Source organism: Oncorhynchus nerka, linkage group LG20 (genome assembly GCF_034236695.1).
Source record: "Oncorhynchus nerka isolate Pitt River linkage group LG20, Oner_Uvic_2.0, whole genome shotgun sequence".
Lineage (NCBI taxonomy): Eukaryota > Metazoa > Chordata > Actinopteri > Salmoniformes > Salmonidae > Oncorhynchus > Oncorhynchus nerka.
Window position 1 is genome coordinate 46,990,353 of NC_088415.1, and position 22,452 is coordinate 47,012,804.

Here is a 22,452-nt window from a genome sequence, read left to right on the forward strand (position 1 = left end):
TCAGATCCTCAAATGGTTCTACAGCTGCACCATCAAGAGCATCTTGACTGGTTGCATCACCGCCTGGTATGGCAACTGCTCGGCTTCAGACCGCAAGGCACTACAGAGGGTAGTGTGTACAGCCCAGTACATCCCTGGGGCCAAGCTTCCTGCCATCCAGAACCTCTGTACCAGGTGGTGTCAGAGGAAGGCCCTAACAATTGTCAAAGACTCTAGCCACCCTAGTCATAGACTGTTCTCTCTGCTACCGCACAGCAAGAGGTACCGGCGCCAAGTCTAGATCCAAGAAGCTTCTAGACAGCTTCTACCCCCAAGCCATAATACTTCTGAACAGCTAATCAAATGGCTACCCAGACCCCTCTTTTATGCTGCTGCTACTCTCTGTTTATTATCTATGCAAAGTCACTTTAATTCTACCGACATGTACATATTACCTCAATTACCTCGACTAACCGGTGCCCCCGCACATTGACTCTGTACCGGTACCCCCTGTATATAGCCTTGCTATTGTTTATTTTACTGCTGCTGTGTAATTATTTGTTACTTTTATTTTTCTATTTTTTACTTATTAAAGCATTGTTGGTTAAAGGCTTGTAGTAAGTAAGCAGCATTTCATTGTAAGGTCTACAGCTGTTGTGTTCGGCGCATGTGACAAATAACATTTGATTGGATTTGATTTAATTTTAGAGACATGGGCCATATCCTAATACCAATAACTAGATAGTAGGCCATTTTATGAAATTTCGAAAATCAAGTGTACTTTAAATGCCTGGATGTTATGCTGATTTGGACTTTTCATCTAGTAGAATTCACTGCATAATTGAGGAAGAGAATAGTTTTTTCACACCCACATATGTTCGATAACAGCTGATAATCAGAATAGGGGACGCGCTCTACAAAAATTAACAAGTTGTGGGGAATAAGCACGATTGGGCATTTGATGATGCCTTCTAAGTATGAATGAGTAGTACTATGTTGATATTTGTTGCTTACTGTATACATTTTTTACTAAACAGTATGTTCTACATTTACATTACATTTAAGTCATTTAGCAGACGCTCTTATCCAGAGCGACTTACAAATTGGTGCGTTCACCTTAAGACATCCAGTGGAACAGCCACTTTACAATAGTGCATCTAAATCTTTTAAGGGGGGGGGGGGTGAGAAGGATTACTTTATCCTATCCTAGGTATTCCTGAAAGAGGTGGGGTTTCAGGTGTCTCCGGAAGGTGGTGATTGACTCCGCTGTCCTGGCGTCGTGAGGGAGTTTGTTCCACCATTGGGGGGCCAGAGCAGCGAACAGTTTTGACTGGGCTGCGCGGGAACTGTACTTCCTCAGTGGTAGGGAGGCGAGCAGGCCAGAGGTGGATGAACACAGTGCCCTTGTTTGGGTGTAGGGCCTGATCAGAGCCTGGAGGTACTGAGGTGCCGTTCCCCTCACAGCTCCGTAGGCAATTGTTCTATGTAGTATGCAGTCTGATTACGGCACAGTATGCAGTTTAACAGTTTAAAACTATACTAGGGTATCTGGCAGCATTCGGAATTTTGGATGAAAAGCGTGCCCAAAGTAAACTGCCTGCTACTCAGGCCTAGAAGCTAAGATATGCATATAATTGGTAGATTTGGATAGAAAGTTTCCAAAACTGTTAAAATAATGTCTGTGAGTATAACAGAATTGATTTGGCAGGCAGAAACCTGAGAAGAATCCATCCAGGAAGTAGGATTTATTTTTGTAGTTTTCTATTGAATGCCTTTACAGTATCCATTGACTTAGGACTCAAATTGCACTTCCTATGCATTCCACTAGATGTCAACAGTCTTTGGAAATTGTTTCAGGCTTGTATTCTGAAAAATTAGGGAGTAAGAGCAGTCTTAATGACTGGACCCTACAGTGTCACAGAGCTTTTTCATGCGCGCGACCGAGAGCGCGCCTTTCTTATTTTATATTGACGACGTTATTGTTCAGTTGAAATATTATCGATTATTTAGGCTAAAAACAACCTTAGGTATGATTATAAACATCGTTTGACATATTTCTACGAACTGTACGGATACTATTTGGATTTTTCGTCTGCCTGTTGTGACTGCGTTTGAGCCTGTGGATTACTGAAGAAAACACTCGAACAAAAGGAGGTTTTTGGATATAAAGAGAGACTTTATCGAACAAAACAAACATTTATTGAGTAAATGAATGCCTTTTGAGTGCAACCATATGAAGACCATCAAAGATAAGTGATTCATTTTATCTCTATTTTTGACTCTAACTCTTCTACTTGGCTGGTTACTGTTTGTAATGATTTGTCTGCTGGGCACTGTTCTCAGATAATCGCATGGTATGCTTTCGCCGTAAAAGCCTTTTTGAAATCTGGCACCGTGGTTGGATTAACAAGAAGTTAATATTTAAACCTATGTATAACACTTGTATGTTTTATGAATTTTTATAATGAGTATTTCTGTTTTTGAATTTGGCGCTCTGCAATTTCACTGGATGTTGGCCAGGTGGGATGCTAGCGTCCCACGTACCCTAGTGAGGTTTTAAGTAAGTAGCAGGCAAGCCAGATTTCGGACATGGCCATGGGCTGTTACCACAGAGACATGGGCTGTTACCACAGAGACATGGGCTGTTACCGCAGAGACATGGGCTGTTACCATTGTGACATGTTACACCTGCACCACAGCAGGTACATGGCAGCATGTACTACATAGCAGGTTACCATTGAAACACTCTGTACAACCATACCGTAAGCCTAGACGTAACATAGCACTGTCCCACTGGCTCACTGGTTGTTTTCCTGCAGGAAGAAGAAGACCATGAAGCTGTCCAGGGCTCTGTCAGACCTGGTCAAATACACCAAGTCAGTGGGCGTCTCCGACATAGAGACACAAGGTGAGCAGGGATTACACACCCGGAAACTACTTTTCTATACGGATACGGACCCCAGAGAAGAATGGAATGTGTCTGTTTTTAAAGTGTTCACAGTCCATTTCAGACAAAGGAGTCTTTCTTTGTGTGTGTTTGTTTTATCACCAAGCCAACATAAAGGATTTAGTTGTCTGTTTGTATGCACGTGTGTGTGTGTGTGTCTTCCAGCCGCCAGCTCCAGTTGGCAGGTGTCTTCTCTGAGCGAGACCAAGGCCCACCAGATCATGCAGCAGAAAGCTGCCACCTTCATCCACTTCAACCAGCGGCAGCTATCACGCATCTACCCCTCCTCCTACCGTGTGGACTCTTCCAACTTCAACCCACAGCCCTTCTGGAATGCTGGATGCCATCTGGGTATGGGGGAGGTCCATTTCCATATAAATTATCTTTGATAATGTAGAGTTGGACTTCGCCCCACCTACATATACAGATTACCTCAACTAGCCTGTTCCCCTGCACACTGCCTCGGTACCGGTGTCCCCTGTATATAGCCTCGTTATTCTTATTGTGTTACTTTTTATTATTACTTTATATTTAAGTCTACTTGGTAAATATTTTCTTCTCCTTGACCTGCACTGTGGATTAAGGGCTTGTAAGTAAGCATTTCACGGTAAAGTCTACACTTGTTGTATTCGGTGCATGTGACAAATAAAGTTTGATTTGTTTAAGTTGAATTCTCCAAAGGCTGCTCATGCGGACAGAATATGGTTCCGTTTGCCCCCAGGTTGTCTGAGTTTCTAAGGTTAATCAAAAATGTTTGGGTTTGTGTGATTTTCAGTGGCGTTGAACTACCAGTCGGAGGGGAGAGTGCTCCAGTTGAACCGAGCCAAGTTCAACAGCAACGGCAACTGTGGTTACATCCTAAAGCCGGCCTGCATGTGTGAAGGTGGGCAGCAGCACCCTCCCATTGATTTCATAGCAAAACAACTACAGGGCCGTATTCACAAGTGCACACCGTAGCAAAAAGTTTTGCAACAGAAACGAAAATAAGCTTTTCTTATTGGACAACTTTAGGTTGTCTCTACTTGTTTCAGTCTGTTTTTTTTTTCCCATTTGGTGCCTCGTGAGTAACAGAGGAAAGAGTAAGTGGGTTTTTGTACCTCCGTCCCTCCTGTAGGTGTCTTTAACCCTATGATGGAGGACCCGTTGCCGGGGCAGATGAAGAAACAACTGGTGCTGAAGATCATCAGTGGGCAACAGCTGCCCAAGCCCAAAGACTCCATGCTGGGGGACAGAGGAGAGGTGATGATTTATTTTTCGCTAATTATTTTAGATACAGTTTTCAAATATATGCCAAAAATCCATCCTCCAAAAGACCTTTTTATCGATTTAATTTGAGGAAGATCATACATTTGGACCAGAATTACACAGAATGTCCCTATTACTAATACTGCTACTACATTGGCTGTTTTGGTGAAGCCTCTTAACTTCTGTATGTCTGTCTGTCTGTCTGTGGGTCAGATTATCGACCCCTTTGTGGAGGTGGAGATCATTGGTCTGCCAGTGGACTGCTGTAAGGAACAAACCAGGGTGGTGGATGACAATGGTGAGTACGCTTGGATAAAAAGTCGGCTAAATATGCATTGCACCCGCTACTTGTCCTTTACGTTTGGTTAAGTCAGGTGTTTTGTTTTTTTGGTTGCGCTTGTCTCGGCGTATGTGTATGTCATGGATAATTGATGAGGTTGGCACCGAAGCAGTGCACTTTACAGCACCACTGGGTCTCCACACACACACACACACACACACACACATACGCACACACACAACCCTGAATTATTCATGACTGCTGAGCCAGCGCTCTAACTCGTCTCTCTCACTCCCTCTCTCCTGCTCTTTTTCACTGTCCATATCTCTCCCACTCTCTGCTCATCTCAATCTGTGTCTTCACCGCTCTCCCTCTTTCTCTACCTCTTTCTCGCTCTCTCTGTCTATTTCTATATTTTCTCTCACACTTTACTTCTTCCCCACACCTTCTCTTGCTTCATCCCTCTCCTCCCCCCTCTCCCTTCCCCTCTCTCCTGTCCTCCCTCCCTCCCTCTCTCTCCTCTCCTCTACAGGCTTTAACCCCATGTGGGAGGAGACACTGGTGTTCACGCTGCACATGCCCGAGCTGGTGCTGGTCCGTTTCCTGGTGTGGGACCACGACCCTATTGGCCAGGACTTCATTGGCCAGCGCACCATTGCCTTCAACAGCATGATACCAGGTACCTACCCACATCCTCCTCCTTCTGCACTCCACCAAACCCCCAACCGCTGCTCAGGGCTCCCGAGTGGCGCAGTGCATCTCAGTGCTAGAGGCGTCACGACAGACACCCTGGTTCGATTCCAGGCTGTATCACAACCGGCCGGTGATTGGGAGTCCCATAGGGCGGCGCACAATTGGCCCAGCATCGTCCGGGTTTGGCCGGTGTAGGCCGTAATTGTAAATAAGAATTTGTTCTTTAACTGACTTTCCTGGCCTATTGTGTTAGTATAGGCTATGTATGTTATGTCTTTGTTATTATAAACTGGGTGGATTGAGCCCTGACAGCTGTGGTATGTCAGAGCGTATACCACGGGTATGACAAAACACTACTTGTTACTGTTCTAACCCAAAATAGTTTATAATAGCAGCAAGGTACGGGGGTTTGTGGTATATGGCCAATATAACATGGCCAATGGCTGTATCCAGGCACTCGTGCATAAGAACAGCCATTAGTGATGGTATATCGGCCATAAATACTGTATACCTAAGTATAAAGAAAGTGGGATACCTAGTCAGTCGTACAACTGAATGCATTAAACAGAAATGTGTCTCCCGCATTCAGCATAGCCTGCTGCTCCTTAGATAAGCACCATGGTCTTGATGTGAGCTTTGACTGGAAGCCAGTGGAGTGTGAGGAGGAGCGGGGTGACATGAAGGGTACTTGGGCAGGTTGAAAACCAGGTGGGCTGCGGCGTTCTGGATAAGTTGCAGGGGTTTGATGGCACAGGTGGGGAGACCAGCCAACAGAGAGTTGCATTAGTCTAGACAGGGGATAAGTACCTGGATTAGGACCTGCACCGCTTCCTGTTGCAGAGCATAAACCTGCAGGAGCGACTCACTGCTTGGATGTTTGCAGAGAACGACAGGGTGTTGTCCAGGGTCACATCAAGGTTCTTTGCACTCTGGGAGGGCTACACTATGGAGTTGTCAACTGTGATGAAGAGGTCTTTGAGCAGGCAGGCCTTCCTCGGCATCTCCGTCTTGTCGAGCATGTGGTGGGCTGACATCCAAGCTGAGATATCTGCCAGGCATGCAGAGATGCGTGTCGCCACCTTGGTGTCAGAAGGGGGGAAGGAGAAAGTAGTTCAATGTCATCCTCATAGCAGTGATAGGAGAGACCATGTGGGGATATGACCAGTGACTTGGTCTATAGAGAGTAGAGGTCCATCCTCATAGCAGTGATAGGAGAGACCATGTGGGGATATAACAGAGCTGAGTGACTTGGTCTATAGAGAGGAGAGGAGAGGTCCATCCTCATAGCAGTGATAGGAGAGACCATGTGAGGATATGACAGAGCTGAGTGACTTGGTCTATAGATAGTAGAGGAGAGGTCCATCCTCATAGCAGTGTTAGGAGAGACCATGTGGGGATATGACCAGTGACTTGGTCTATAGAGTGGAGAGGTCCATCCTCATAGCAGTGATAGGAGAGACCAGGTGAGGATATGACAGAGCTGAGTGACTTGGTCTATAGAGAGTAGAGGAGAGGTCCATCCTCATAGCAGTGATAGGAGAGACCATGTGAGGATATGACAGAGCTGAGTGACTTGGTCTATAGAGAGTAGAGGAGAGGTCCATCCTCATAGCAGTGATAGGAGAGACCATGTGAAGATATGACAGAGCTGAGTGACTTGGTCTATAGGGAGGAGAGGAGAGGTCCATCCTCATAGCAGTGATTGGAGAGACCATGTGAGGATATGACAGAGCTGGGTGACTTGGTCTATAGAGAGAAGAGGAGAGGTCCATCCTCAGAGCAGTGATAGGAGAGACGGTGTGAGGATATGACAGAGCTGAGTGACTTGGTCTGTAGAGAGGAGAGGTCCATCCTCATAGCAGTGATAGGAGAGACCATGTGAGGGTATGACAGAGCTGAGTGACTTGGTCTATAGAGAGGAGAGGTCCATCCTCATAGCAGTGATAGGAGAGACCATGTGAGGATATGACAGAGCTGAGTGACTTGGTCTATAGAAAGTAGAGGAGAGGTCCATCCTCATAGCAGTGATAGGAGAGACCATGTGAGGATATGACAGAGCTGAGGCTGAGTGACTTGGTCTATAGAGAGTAGAGGAGAGGTCCATCCTCATAGCAGTGATAGGAGAGACCATGTGAGGATATGACAGATCTGAGTGACTTGGTCTATAGAGAGTAGAGGAGAGGTCCATCCTCATAGCAGTGATAGGAGAGACGATGTGAGGATATAACAGAGCTGATGACTTGGTCTATAGAGAAGTAGAGAGGTCCATCCTCATAGCAGTGATAGGAGAGACCATGTGAGGATATGACAGAGCTGAGTGACTTGGTCTAGAGAGTAGAGAGTCCATCCTCATAGAGGAGGAGGTCCATCCTCATAGCAGTGATAGGAGAGACGATGTGAGGATATGACCGAGCTGAGTGACTTGGTCTATAGAGAGTAGAGGAGAGGTCCATCCTCATAGCAGTGATAGGAGAGACCATGTGAGGATATGACAGAGCTGAGTGACTTGGTCTATAGAGAGTAGAGGAGAGGTCCATCCTCATAGCAGTGATAGGAGAGACCATGTGAGGATATGACAGAGCTGAGTGACTTGGTCTATAGAGAGGAGAGGGCCATCCTCATAGCAGTGATAGGAGAGACGATGTGAGGATATAACAGAGCTGAGTGACTTGGTCTATAGAAAGTAGAGGAGAGGTCCATCCTCATAGCAGTGATAGGAGAGACCATGTGAGGATATGACAGAGCTGAGTGACTTCTATAGTATAGCAGTGACTTGGTCTGATAGGAGAGACCATGTGAGGATATGACAGAGCTGAGTGACTTGGTCTATAGAAGGAGAGGGTCCATCCTCATAGCAGTGATAGGAGAGACCATGTGAGGATATGACAGAGCTGAGTGACTTGGTCTTGGTCTATAGAGAGTAGGTCTATAGAAAGGAGAGGTCCATCCTCATAGCAGTGATAGGAGAGACCATGTGAGGATATGACAGAGCTGAGTGACTTGGTCTATAGAGAGTAGAGGAGAGGTCCATCCTCATAGCAGTGATAGGAGAGACCATGTGAGGATATGACCAGTGACTTGGTCTATAGAGAATAGAGGTCCATCCCCATACCAGTGATAAGAGAGACAATGTGAGGATATGACAGAGCTGAGTGACTTGGTCTATAGAGATAAGAGGATAGGGCAAAGAACCGAGCCCTGGGAGACACCAGTAGTGAGAGTACGTGGTGTCGACACAGATCCTCTCCATGTCACCTGGTCGGAGCGGTCTGCCAGGTAGGATGAGTCCAAGAGTTTGCAGAGCCTGAGACAACCAGCCCTGAGAGGGTGGAGAGGAGGATCTGATGGTTCACAGCATTGAAGGCAGCGGTTAGATCTAGGAGGATAAGAACAAAAGAGAAAGATTCAGATTTGACACAGAGGAGAGCAGTCTGGGTTGAGTGACCCGTCTTGAATCCTGACCGATTAGGGGTCCAGAAGATCCTCCGTGACACAGAGGAGAGCAGTCTGGGTTGAGTGACCCGTCTTGAAGCCTGACCGATTAGGGGTCCAGAAGATCCTCCGTGACACAGAGAAGAGCAGTCTGGGTTGAGTGACCCGTCTTAAATCCTGACCGATTAGGGGTCCAGAAGATCCTCCGTGACACAGAGGAGAGCAGTCTGGGTTGAGTGACCCGTCTTAAATCCTGACCGATTAGGGGTCCAGAAGATCCTCCGTGACACAGAGGAGAGCAGTCTGGGTTGAGTGACCCGTCTTGAAGCCTGACCGGTTAGGGGTCCAGAAGATCCTCCGTGACACAGAGAAGAGCAGTCTGGGTTGAGTGACCCGCCTTGAAGCCTGACCGGTTAGGGGTCCAGAAGATCCTCCGTGACACAGAGAAGAGCAGTCTGGGTTGAGTGACCCGCCTTGAAGCCTGACCGGTTAGGGGTCCAGAAGATCCTCCGTGACACAGAGAAGTGCAGTCTGGGTTGAGTGACCCGTCTTGAATCCTGATCGATTAGGGGTCCAGAAGATCCTCTGTGACACAGAGAAGTGCAGTCTGGGTTAAGTGACCCGTCTCGAATCCTGACTGATTAGGGGTCCAGAAGATCCTCCGTGACACAGAGAAGTGCAGTCTGGTTGAGTGACCCGTCTTGAAGCCTGACCGGTTAGGGTCAAGAAGATCGTTCTGAGCGAGATAACGAGAGAGTTGAAGTGTTTTGAAAAGAAAATGAATTAGTGATACAGGTCTATAGTTTTTGCCATCAGACGAGTCGAGTGTTGGTTTCTTGAGGAGGGGAGCTACTCGGGCCATTGTGAAGAGTGGAATACAGTGTTTAAGGTAACACTTTACTTGACACCCAGCATCATAACACGTTTTGACGCGGTCATAACCATGTCGTAATGTCATAACCTGTTATAATATGGTTATGACACATATATTTAGACGTTGAGCGTTATTTTATGGTTGGTTATGACACCTCCATAAGATTGTGAAAACACACAAAAGGTAAAACATTCCATTTTTATTGACCATGTTAATTTATCATTGTAAATACAAACACATTGATGTCAGACATGTACCTACCCCAATGCTCTGACCGGGATGAATGCAGGAGCAGATTTCAGGAGCAGGACACTTCTACTCTTCTTGGAAGGCTTTCCACTAGATGTTGGAACATTGCTGCGGGGACTTGCTTCCATTCAGCCACGAGCATTAGCGATGTCGGGCACTGATGTTGGGTGATTAGGCCTGGCTCGCAGTCGGCGTTCCAATTCATCCCAAAGGTGATCGATAGGGTTAAGGTTAGGGATCTGTGCAGGCCAGTCAAGTTCTTCCACACCGATCTCGACAAACCATTTCTGTATCGAACTCACTTTGTGCACAGGGGGCATTGTCATGCTGAAACAGGAAAGGGACAGATTCGTCCATTGGACTGCCAGATGGTGAAGTGTGATTCATCACTCCAGAGAACACGTTTCCAATGGAGGTGAGCTTTACACCACTCCAGCCGACGCTTGGCATCACGCATGGTGATCTTAGCTTGTGTGCGGCTGCTCGGCCATGGAAACCCATTTCATGAAGCTCCCGATGAACAGTTCTTGTGCTGATGTTGCTTCCAGAGGCAGTTTGGAACTCGATGGTGAGTGCTGCAACCGAGGACAGACGATTTGGTCCCGTTCTGTGAGCTTGTGTGGCCTACCACTTTGCGGCAGAGCCGTTGTTACTCCTAGACGTTTCCACTTCACAATAACAGCACTTACAGTTGACTGGGACAGCACTTGCAGGGCAGAAATTTGACAAACTGACTTGTTGGAAAGGTGATGACGGTCCACATTGTAAATCACTGAGCTCTCCAGTAAGGCCATTCTACTGCCAATGTTTGTCTATGTAGATTTCTTGACTGTGTTCTCAATTTTATACACCTGTCAGCATCGGGTGTGGCTGAAATTGCCAAATTCACTCATTTGAAGGTGTGTCCACATACTTTTGTATATGTGCCTGTACTTGATAGGCCTATCGGGTTTATATGTTTATGGTGGTCACAGTGTTTCTTTTTTAATCCCTTTTTCTCCCCAATTTTGTGGTATCCAGTTATAGTCTGTCTCATCACTGCAACTCCCGTACGGACTCGGGAGAGGCGAAGGTCGAGAGCCCTGCGTCCTCCGAAATACGACCCAGCCAAGCCGCACTGCTTCTTGACACAATGCCCACTTAACCCGGACGCCAGCCGCACCAATGTGTCGGAGAAAACACCGTACGCCTGGCGACCGTGTCGGCGTGCACTGCGCCCAGCCCGCCACAGGAGTCACTAGTGCGCGATGGGACAAGGACATCCCTACCGGCCGATTGTGCGCCGCCCTCGATAGAGCCTGGACTCGAACCCAGAATCTCTAGTGGCACAGCTAGCACTCCGACGCAGTGCCTTAGACCACTGCGCCACTCGGGAGGCCCCGGGCTTAATATGAATACATGTTTTGACACTTTTATTTAGTTGTCATAAAATAACACAATATATGTCACAACAGGAATAGATATGGGTCCTGACAGTGTTATGACCATATTATGGCAGGTTATGACATATTATGACATGTTTATGGCCGCGTCATACCGTGTAATGACACTGGGTGTCAAGTAAACTGTTACCGTATTTAAATACTCAGTGTGACATGGGACAGCAGCGTGTGTGTGTATGTTCTAACTGAGAGACGGAACATTGCGCTGTTTCCTTGTCGCCGGGCTCATTGTCATAATGTCTTTGTTTTATTTTAGGTTTTCGCCACGTGTATTTGGAAGGTATGGAGGAGGCTTCCATCTTTGTTCATGTGTCTGTACATGACATCACTGGTAAGGTAGGTACTAAGGGAGGTACTAGGCCTTTTGTTTTCGAAATGAGGGTTTGTCCTGAGTATTGGAAAACATTTAACTGTTCTTCTCTTAATAATTTAACTTTGGGCTTCTAAGTATGATTCCTGTCAAAACACTATTTAGCTCCAAAATAATTCTCAACACAATATTCTAGATAGAATTGAAGTTACTTCAACATCTCCATTATTATACAGATGAAGGATTGAGTGCCAAAGCTGGAAATAAATATAATAATAAAAAATGTATTCAATCAGGAACTCTCGCTAATTGCCCCGGTTGCATCTCAATCAATAAGAATTCACCTGAGAGATGGCTAATTAAGTAATTAAAGCATTAAAGTGTCATTAGCAGCAGCCAACGAAGGCCCAGACAGCCTACCAGTGTGATCTGTGCGTTGCAGTTGAGTGGCAGCTGCTGCGGATGCCACCCTTCTGACAATTGGGATGTTGAAATGGGGACACGTATAGTAGAATTGTCTCAGTGGTGTTTATTTGATTGTTTTAAAGACAGATTATACTCTTCCTGCATCCATGCAGAGATATGCAATTGTGTTTCTTATATTATATATTTTGTATTTTTTCATTACTCAGTCAAGACACTCGGAACGGCCTTGGAAATGTTGTGACATCTTGTATTAAAACCAGAACATTATCAGAAGCCGTTAAAACGGATGGGATTCATTAAATGGGTATTGGAAATTTTAAGCATATGGTACTTCAGTTTGCAGTTACCCAGAGTTAGTTATCAGGAGTCAGTCAACACGTTGGATTAAATGAAACAATTTACTGTCAACAGGAGAAGAGTATTTTCCATAGTCTCCTACTGTCATTCTTTGTTTATTTCTATACTGCATTTTGTCTTCCGTCATACTTGAAATTACCACACTGTTGTTCATCTCTTCCTGTTTCTAGATCTTCCCTGTCAACTGTGACTGTATGTGCATCTGCTGTACTCTCCCCCCCCCCTCCCTCTCGCTCCCTCCCTTTGTCTCCTCCTCTCTGAACTCTCTCTCCTCTGTCTCTTTGTGATTTCAGTGGACCCCTCTTTGTCCAAACGCCGCTTTTAGAGGCAGGAAATTGTTAGGAGCCCTGAAGGCGCCACTCAGAACCCAGGTGTAGTGGGATCCAATCAGTACACTGCATGCACCACATGCCCCTCCCCTGCCACCCCAGTGATTCCGCCCCCGCAAGCCAATTGCGTCCACCCGTAGAGGCCAACTCATGCTGACCATGAGTTGTGAACATGCCAGCATCCTCCATCAACCCAAAGTAGATCCAATGTCACTAACCTGCGCTGGGGGGAGGGAGGGAGAGACAGAGACAGAAAGGGAGCGAGAGACAGAAATGGGGGAGCGAGCCACAAAAACAGGGGACTAGTGGCCTGCTAATTGGAGAGTGACAATGTATTTTTCTGGACAGTATTTTCCCCTTACTCAGGACATTCTCAGTTTGATGCACTGCAGGGGTATACAGTTCCTGCTTTTTGAGGACACTGTCCCCTGTGTCGGCTTGTTTTAGTCCTGACCTTGTCATCACATTACCTAGAGGTGGGAAAAGAGTTCCCATGTATGGCGAAAGGAAAGGGTACCCAATCACCACTGTGTAAAGCAGAGCACTTTCCCCATGCGTTTGAATGCACTGCTAACAGGTGCAATCTATTTCCACTAGAATTGCTACCTTAATTCTAGTCATGAGATTCTGGATGTCGCTAAACAAATGTAAAAACGGTTGGGGGAAAGTGGAAAGGAAACATTCCCTAGATAAGAACCCTTGAGAGGAACCTGTCTCCGATTTCAAATGTGTTCTGGATAATGTCTGCCATCGGTGTGTGTTCAGTCTGCCATCACCTTCCTGTCCATAACATGTAGACCAACTCTATCAGGCCCTTGGTGTTCATGGTATTGTGATGTTTGCTTTAGTCGATCTGCATCATGTGTACTGTAATGCCTGGGCACTCAGTCAGTCTGGATGTAATTCCACTTGGATCGACTTCATGGTTTATCAAACGACATTGGGTTGTTGCACATCATGTGCTGAACGGCGAGTATTTTTCAATGAACACACATCCACACACAGTGCAAGGAGTGTAACAGCAGATAACCCCGTGTCATTTAGATGAGTGGCCGTCAAAATGTGTCATCACCGTCATGTCCCCCTGTCAGGGTGTTCATGGATCAATCACACTGTCCCCCATTGTCACTTTCATCGTAACCTCTCACCCTCACACTGTACATGTGGACACAGCATGTGTCCGTCTGCACACTACTGTGTGTGTTTGTGAAGTGAGCATAAAGTCACATTACAGTGGTTACCATAGTTTATGTTGTTGTTGACGATGCAGGGTCAAAATGATTGGTCTTTGTCTAATAAATGAATGGACTTTGGAGATGAAAGCTGATTCATTTCTGTCACCTGTTGTCTGGGTTGAGTATTAGGCCTATCTGCTTTCTCTAGCTTACTAATATCGTTTGTGATGCTCAGCATATGTTTTGTTTTGTTCAGGGAGCTTACCAGAATTATAACCCTCATGAAAATACAGTATATACAGGGAATGTTGCTGTTTTGGTTTTGGTTCTGTACTCCAGCACTTTGGATTTGAAATGATCCAAATTATGCATTTAACTTTCTCACAATTCATTCATTCATGATTATCCGTAATCATGGTAGCATCCACATTTAATGTAGAAGTGTTTAGAAACATTCTTATTTACAATTAAAGTGACTCCAAAATGACAAAATACATGATTTACCACTCATTTGTATTGGGTACAAAGTCATCTGAAACACAACCAAAACAAACTGCAAATGCATCAATAAAGAGTCACCAGCTTGATGTAGTCATTGTGTGCTAAGAATATGGGGGGACTACGTACAAAATGTGCTGAAATAACTCAACGGTTCACCCGATATGGATGAAAATACTCTCAAAATACAGCTAGTCTGCACTTTAACCCCATAGTCATTGTATAATTTCAAAGTGCTGGAGTACAAAGCCAAAACAACAAAACCTGTGTCACTGTCCAAGTCCAGTATGCACGGTATGCATGTTTAACAATATACATGCAATATATACGCATGGATAAACTGACTCTTGTGGTTTTGGCAGCAGACATGTACAGTAGCAGACATTTGCTTTTCAATATGAATACAGATGCCTGTAACACAAGGTGTTGGCATGGGTTTCAATTGAAAAAAAACATCATTATGATGTGGTAGTGTGACATTCTATCAAACAAATACTGATAGATGATGTGTGGTCATCAATACATTCGGACAAGGCAAACCAACGCTGTCCGACAGTATATGGTTATCATAGTGGAACTTGTTCTACAGACGGGAACTAATTGTCGCGTGGTCACGAATCCAGTGGCTGCATCTGAAATGGCATCCTATTCCCTATAATATGTATTAGTTTTGGCCAGAGCCCATGAGGCTCCAACAAGATTGTGCACTATATAGGGAATAGGGTACCATTTCGGGACATAGCCAGTCTTACTGTCAATATTGTATGTTGGAGCATGTCTAACTATTCATCTACCCTCATTCGATATCTAGTAACGCAAATGCAATGACACCAAAGTAATGACTTGCATTAGACTAGGTCTAAAGATCCAGAAGTTCAGTACTGTATGTTCTGGTGAATGCTAACTGTGAACCTGTTCATGATGTTTGTTTTCTTTTGTCTCGTCTCTTGTTCACAGGGCAAGGTGGCCAGCGGCATAAAAGGGCTGTTTCACAGAAACCCAAAGCAGGCTTCTCTCGACAGCCATGTTGCTGCACAGCTCAGCCGTAAGCACCCATTCGGAGCCCACCTGCTGCGCCGCACGGCCAGCGAGCCCACCAAGGGCGAGCCCAAGGTCAAGAAGGGTTTCCCCGAGATCGCCATCGACACCAAAGACTACAGCTCGGAAGGGGCCAGCGAGGACCGGGAGTCAGAGGACAGGGATCTCAGCGCCTCACCCCAGCCCCCGCAGCTCCACCAGCGCAACGGAGACGCCACGGACGCAGCTGCTCCTGCCACGCCACGCCAAGGCACCAACGGGCACCACAGCACCAACGGGGCTTTCAACCCCGATGAGGGCAAAGGTAAGGGCTCGCCTCGCTTCCTCCGATACCCCATGAGTGAGCCCCTCAAGCGGGTCAATCGGCTGCGCTGCCACGACCCCCTGAATGAGAAACAGGGAGTGTTTGCCCGCATGGCCCTCAATAGCAGTGGCAGGATGGGGGTGTCCTCCAACTGCATCAACTGTGTAATTAGCTCAAAAGAAAGCCCTGAGATGGAGAGGAAGTTTAAGGATGAGGAGAAATGGGGAGAGAGGCCTGAGAAAGCCGCCTGTTGCCCCACTCTCTCCAGACAAATTCAACCTGAGCCAATGCCCAAAGCACAGATCCTGGCCACAGCCCACCCTGTTGAGCCCCAAGCCCAGACCAAGCCCAAAGTTGAGACACTGCCCCTACTTCAGCCCCAGGCTTTTTCCGGCCTATCCCCTTCCCCAGGTCCCGGGCCAAAGCCAGACAAACTCTGGGCACCCAACACACTGAGCCTCGTCCTGACCCCTCTGAGAGGAATGCCCGCTCCTGCAGCGTGCCCCGCAGGTGCTTCCTCACCCTTGCCCCCACCCCGGTGCCCATGCTCACCCCTGACTGCCGGAACAGCCTGCGCTGGCAGTGCGCCCCGCCACCCAACTACGGCAGCGCTTGTGGACCGACTAAGGCCCCTCGCACTACCATCACCAGCGCCGACTGCGACAGCTTGTCGCTCAGCGACCGTTGCAGCAGCTGCGAGAGCCTGTGTAGCCTTGAGCTGGCCCCTATGCTGCCCCCAAGAGAGCTCCTTGACAGCCGCAGGCGCGCCGTGGGCACCTTGCAGCGTGAGATGAACCTCCTCTTCGCTCAGAAGATGGACGAGCTGCGCAGTAAATCGCCCATGTTCTTCGCCGGTAAGGTGGAGCAGCCATTGCAGTGCCCACTGTAGTACCCATAGAGGTCCCATAGAGGCACCTATAGCAGTCCCTTACAGCTGCCATAGTGAGCCCATTGTGCAGTGCTGATCCCCTAGTTGTGAGCCCTGTGCTGTGAGCAGTCCCCCCAGAGGACCCATCCTTTAGAGAGCCAATATCATTGGGCTTGTAGTTCCCTGGGTGTTCTATAGTCTAGAACCCAGGTCCCTTCGCCAATCAAAATCTCCCTTTTGTCTAGACCTCCAGTTCTTTCACCAATCAAAAGTTCCCTTTAAATGTTCTCTCACTAATCAAAATCTCCCTTTAGTCTAGACCTCCGGTCCCCTGACCAATCAAAATCTCCTTTAGTTCATTAGCACCAAAATCCCCACGAAATATCCATTGTGACTAACTTGATAGTCGAAGGCAGTGCATAATTGTACTAATGTGTAGAAAACTAGTAAAGTGTTATTTTAATGATTTCTTTGTCTGACAAAAACATGCTGTGTGTCCAACAGATGAAAGAGCAGCTGGTAAGTGAAGGACACGTAACTAGGGTTGTAAAGGGGGGGTATATTGCTGGAGACTTTTGAAGTTTAAGAGTAATCTACCAGAATTCTGGTCACTTTGAAGGATTTTATGTATTATATCACAAGACATCTAGTGGCCCTTTTAAGGGACTTCACAGGTGTCTGTAATTATCTCAGAATATATACCGAAAGAAAATATAAACGCAACATGTAAAGTGTTGGTCCCATGTTTCATGAGCTGAAATAAAAGATCCCAGAAATGTTCTATACGCACAAGAAGCTTATTTCTCTCAAATGTTGTGCAAAAATGTGTTTACATCCCTGTTAGTGAGCATTTAACCTTTGCCAAGATAATCCATCCAACGGACAGGTATGGCATATCAAGAATAATTAAACAGCATGAAAACATTAAAAGGCTGTAAAATGTGTAGTTTTGTCATACAACACAGCTTTCTCAAGTTGAGGGAGTGTGCAATTAGCATGCTGACTGCAGGAATGTCCACCAGACCACGTGTAACCCTGCCAGCCCAGCACCTTCACATCCGGCTTTTTTACCTGCGGGATTGTCTGAGACCAGCCACTGGACAGCTGATGAAACTGTGGGTTGGCATAACTGAATAATTTCTGCACAAACTGTCAGAAACCATCTTAGGGATGTTCATCTGCGTGCTCGTCATCTTGACCTGACTGTCCTGGGCAGATTGCAGACAGCGTGTATGGCGTCGTGTGGGTGATCGGTTTGCTGATGTCAACATTGCGAACAGAGTGCCCTATGGTGGCGGTGGGGTTATTGTATGGACAAGCATAAGCTACGGACAATGAACACAATTGCATTTTATATATTGCAATTTGAATGCACAGAGATACCCTGACGAGATCCGGATGCCCATTTGTTGTGCCATTCATCTGCCACCATCACCTCATGTCCCAGTTCTTCCATGGCCTCCATACTCACCAGACATGTCACCCATTGAGCATGTTTGGGATGCTCTGGTTCAACCTGTACAACAGTGTGTTCCCGCCAATATCCAGCAACTTCACACAGCCATTGAAGAAGACTGGGACAGCATTCCACAGACCACAATCAACAGCCTGATCAACTGTATGCAAAGGATATATGTTGCGTTGCATGAGGCAAATGGATACTGACCGGTTTTCTGATCCACGCCCCTACCTTTTTTTAAGGTAACTGTGACCAACAGATGTATTCCCAGTCATGTGAAAACCATAAATTAGGTCCTAATGAATTTATTTAATTTGACTGATTTCCTTATATGAACTGTAACTCCGTAAAATCTTTGAAATTGTTGCATTTATATTTTTGTTTAGTGTATTAAATAATTAAATAATAATTTAAAATATGACAAAGCTGTAAAACATTGTCCTAAATATCAACCATCAACACATTTTTATTTATTATGTAAATATGTATTTGTTGTCAATGTTTTGGCGTCAAACTGGTGGCACTTGTGAAAAAGTAAATAGTTGGAAGAGTTCATTGAAAATAATGCCATTGTTGATTGGATGGCTTTTCATAAATTAGACTATTTTCTCTTGAACTATGGCCTATCTACTAGAAACTCACGGACAATATGTATAAAAATATATATGCAAATACATAATATTTAAAAAAATTAATACTATATCTGAATATTTTTGTTTGTTTGATATTTAAGTATAAATGACCAAAGTCCCGAATAATTAACAAAAAATATATGGCAAATGATCAACTATAGGAAATGACCGGTAGCTTCGCAACCCTACCTGTAACTGGTGTGAAATGGAAATGCAAAAAACAGCTCAATTCACCATCATTCTATGGAATGTAGACCACCTAGTTGGACTGCAGAAAGGCCACATGTCACTCTTGAACTCAAACCTCCTTGGTAACACTGAACAGAAAACTTCCCCCAGCAATGAAAGAGCCAAACCATTATATGATTTGGCCTTGAGGAGCCCTTCACCCCTTGACCCCCGGGTTCACAACATGATAAACACCAGCTGTCCTCTCTCCCCTGCTTAGCATCTCCCACTCACTGCATTACATCAGAGGAAATCACGAGTTGTTCCTTTTGGGGGAAAAGAGAGGCGGGGTAGGGTTTATGTTTATCCCTTTGGGTCTCAGATTTATGTTGCAATGAAGGATGTTGGCCATACATTTTAACACAACATCCTATTACTCCTCAGAGAATATATCATGTTCTTCTCTTCGACCGTTAAACCCTGCAAGAGCAGGGTTTAATATATATATAGATATATATTTTATCAGGATCCCCATTAACTGTTGTGAAATCAGCAGCCACTCTTCCTGGGGTCCACACTTAACAATGGCTCTGTTGTGTTATGCTGTGCTCTATGTACATAGAATAATATATATGTGGACTATCTAGTGTAGACATGGTTTTAAATAGTTAAGAAACGTGATATTGTGAAATTGATAGTTTGTCTTTAGAAATTAGTAGTATTAAACTTATCTGCACATTTGGTACAACTGTACTGTGCATTCGGAAAGTATTCAGACCCCTTGACTTTTTCCACATTTTGTTACGTTACAGCCTTATTCTAAAATTGATTAAATAAGTGTTCCTCATCAATCTACACACCATACCATATGACAAAGCAAAAACAGTTTTTTTGATTTTTTTGCAAATTTTATATGAATAAATAACAGATACCTTATTTACATAAATATTCAAACCCTTTGCTATGAGATTTGAAATTGAGCTCAGGTGCATCCTGTTTCCATTGATCATCCTTGAGATGTTTCTACAACTTGATTGGAGTCTAACTGTGGTAAATTCAATTGATTGGACATGATTTGGAAAGGCACATACTTGTCTATATAAGGTCCCACAGTTGACAGTGCATGTCAGAACAAAAACCAAGCCATGAGGTTGAAGGAATTGTCCGTAGAGCTCCGAGACAGGATTGTGTCGAGGCACAGATCGGGGGAAGGGCACCAAAAAATCTCTGCAGCATTGAAGGTCCCCAAGAACACAGTGGCCGCCGTCATTCTTAAATGGAAGAAGTTTGGAACAATAATGGAGCAATACTCTTCCTAGAACTGGCCGCCCAGCCAAACTGAGTAATCGGGGGAGAAGGGCCTTGGTCAGAGAGGTGACCAAGAGCCCGATGGTCACTCTGACAGAGCTCCAGAGTTCCTCTGTGGAGATGATGGAACCTTCCAGAATGACAGCCATCTCTCCAGCACTTAACCTGGCACCATCCCTACGGTGAAGCATGGTGGTGGCAGCATGATGCTGTGGGGATGTTTTTCAGGGGCAGGGACGGAGAGACTAGTCAGGATTGAGGGAAAGATGAAAGGAGCAAAGTACAGCGAGATCCTTGATGAAAACCTCCTCCAGAGCGCTCAGGACCTCAGACTGGGGCCAAGGTTCACCTTCCAACAGGACAACGATCCTAAGCACACAGCCAAGACAACGCAGGAGTGGCTTCGGGACACTTTTCTTAAGATCCCTGAGTGGCCCAGCTAGAGCCCGGACTTGAACCCGATCTGACATTTCTGGAGAGACCTGAAAATAGCTGTGCAGCGACACTCCCATCCAACCTGACAGAGCTTGAGAAGATCTGCAAAGAAGAAACTCCCCAAATACAGGTGTAGCGTCATACCCAAGAAGACTTGAGGCTGTAATCACTGCCAAAGGTGCTTCAATAAAGTACTGAGTAAAGGGTCTGAATATATATGTAAATGCAATATTTCAGTTTTTTTTTGTTTATACAAAAAAATATAAAAACCTGTTTTTGCTTGGTCATTATGGGATATTGTGTGCAGATTGACGAGGGAAAAAAACTATTTAATTCATTTAAAAATAATGCTGTCCACAAAATGTGGAAAAAGTCAAGGGGTCTGAATACTTTCCGAATGCACTGTATGCTCTCTTGCTTAAGCGTTCTCCTCTGTACTGTCCTCCCTCTTATTTCCTCTTTTCCTCCAGTTGTGCTAAACCTATTTTTTCCTTCTTGCACGCTCTCTCTGTTCCTAGTGCAGAATTGAGGGGATGACCAAAGCCAGGTAAAGAGAACCCTTGAATGTCTGCACGCTCGCTCACCCACTATTTTCTTCTCACTCACTGTGCCTTGCATGTCTTCATAATCCTCCTTCACTCCCTTCTCACTCACTCACTCACTCACTCACTCACTCACTCACTCACTCACTCACTCACTCACTCACTCACTCACTCACTGACTTACTCACTCACTCACACTGCCCCATTAACATCGTGGCGTGTTTAAGGTCAGGGCCGTATTCACTAAGCACCAAACAGACTGCTGGGTGGGGGGGTTATGCACTAATGAATATGACTCAGGGCAGGGTAGTTAGTCACAGATGTTGTTTGTTATTGGCCAAATCAAATTTAAGTAACATTACACCAAATATGTAGTTTAAAAAAATATATATATTATGTGCTCACATGCCCTTTAATTTCCATTGATTTGTAGCTAGCGGTGGCCAAAGTTAGATGAAGTTTGTAATGGCTGTACCATGGATTACAGTTTTTCCTGGCACATAGACTACATTCAGGGTGAGGAACCATCTAACATCAAGCTGTAAAATAGTAAACTACTCCTTTCATCAACAGGTTGAGATATGTGCATAGATTTCACGAGAACGACTTGGGAGTATTTAACTGTGTTTGGTGCATATGGATGTGGACACATGGAGTCTCACTGTATGAACGATCATCCTAATCACAACTACCCTGCTGGTGATTCCCATTCCATCGTTGCCATATTGTGCTTTTTTCAGGTCTAAACCATCCTGGTCATCAGTGTATGCACGCAATTCATCATGTTGAATATTGACCATTTAGGCATCTATCCATCAATCTTATGCATATGTTGAATGGCAGTTATGTGAAGCATTATATTTAAGCAATAAGGCTTGAGGAGATGTGGTATATTGGCCAATGATTAACTGGGTGGTTTGAACCCTGACTGCTGATTTGGCTGTATGACCACCATTTTTTTTACTGTTGTAATTACTTTGGTGACCAGTTTTTAATAGCAGTAAGGTACCTAGGGGTTTGTGGTATATGGCCAATATTCCACGGCTAACGGCTGTTAGCAATATACCACAAACGTCCAAGGTGCCTTGTTGCTTTTAGAAACCGGTTACCAACATAAATATAAAGGTAAACATGTAGATTGAGTCATACCCGTGGTACATTGTCTGTCGCTTTCAGCCAATCAGCATCCAGATGCCAAACCACGCAGTTTATAATCTTGTGTATGGGTAAGAAAAAAATACACTTGTATCCTATTCTTCCCAAACTTTCAGCACATTTATCTTCCAGCATATGTCAGGTAGACATATATACTACTCACACACTTGCATATTTGTATTGCATATTTTAAATACTTACCTGAATTCCTTACCACCCCACTAAATGTGTCACTACCAAAACATAGTAGTGATCATTTTGATTAACCTTTTACCGGCACAGTAGAGTACAGTAGACCAATACCACT

At 45.2% G+C, this 22,452-nt stretch overlaps 1 protein-coding gene across 1 annotated transcript in view; it reads left to right on the forward strand.

The window, feature by feature from the left end:
• plch2a (phospholipase C, eta 2a) overlaps positions 1–22,452 on the forward strand; it is an 83,516-nt gene that overhangs the window by 55,854 nt on the left and 5,210 nt on the right. The window contains exons 14-21 of the mRNA XM_029622714.2: positions 2,799–2,887; positions 3,092–3,277; positions 3,702–3,809; positions 4,041–4,165; positions 4,385–4,469; positions 4,984–5,130; positions 11,398–11,477; positions 15,194–15,578. Of these exons, the coding sequence (XP_029478574.2) occupies positions 2,799–2,887; positions 3,092–3,277; positions 3,702–3,809; positions 4,041–4,165; positions 4,385–4,469; positions 4,984–5,130; positions 11,398–11,477; positions 15,194–15,578 (1,205 nt within the window). The remainder of the gene's footprint in view (positions 1–2,798; positions 2,888–3,091; positions 3,278–3,701; positions 3,810–4,040; positions 4,166–4,384; positions 4,470–4,983; positions 5,131–11,397; positions 11,478–15,193; positions 15,579–22,452) is intronic.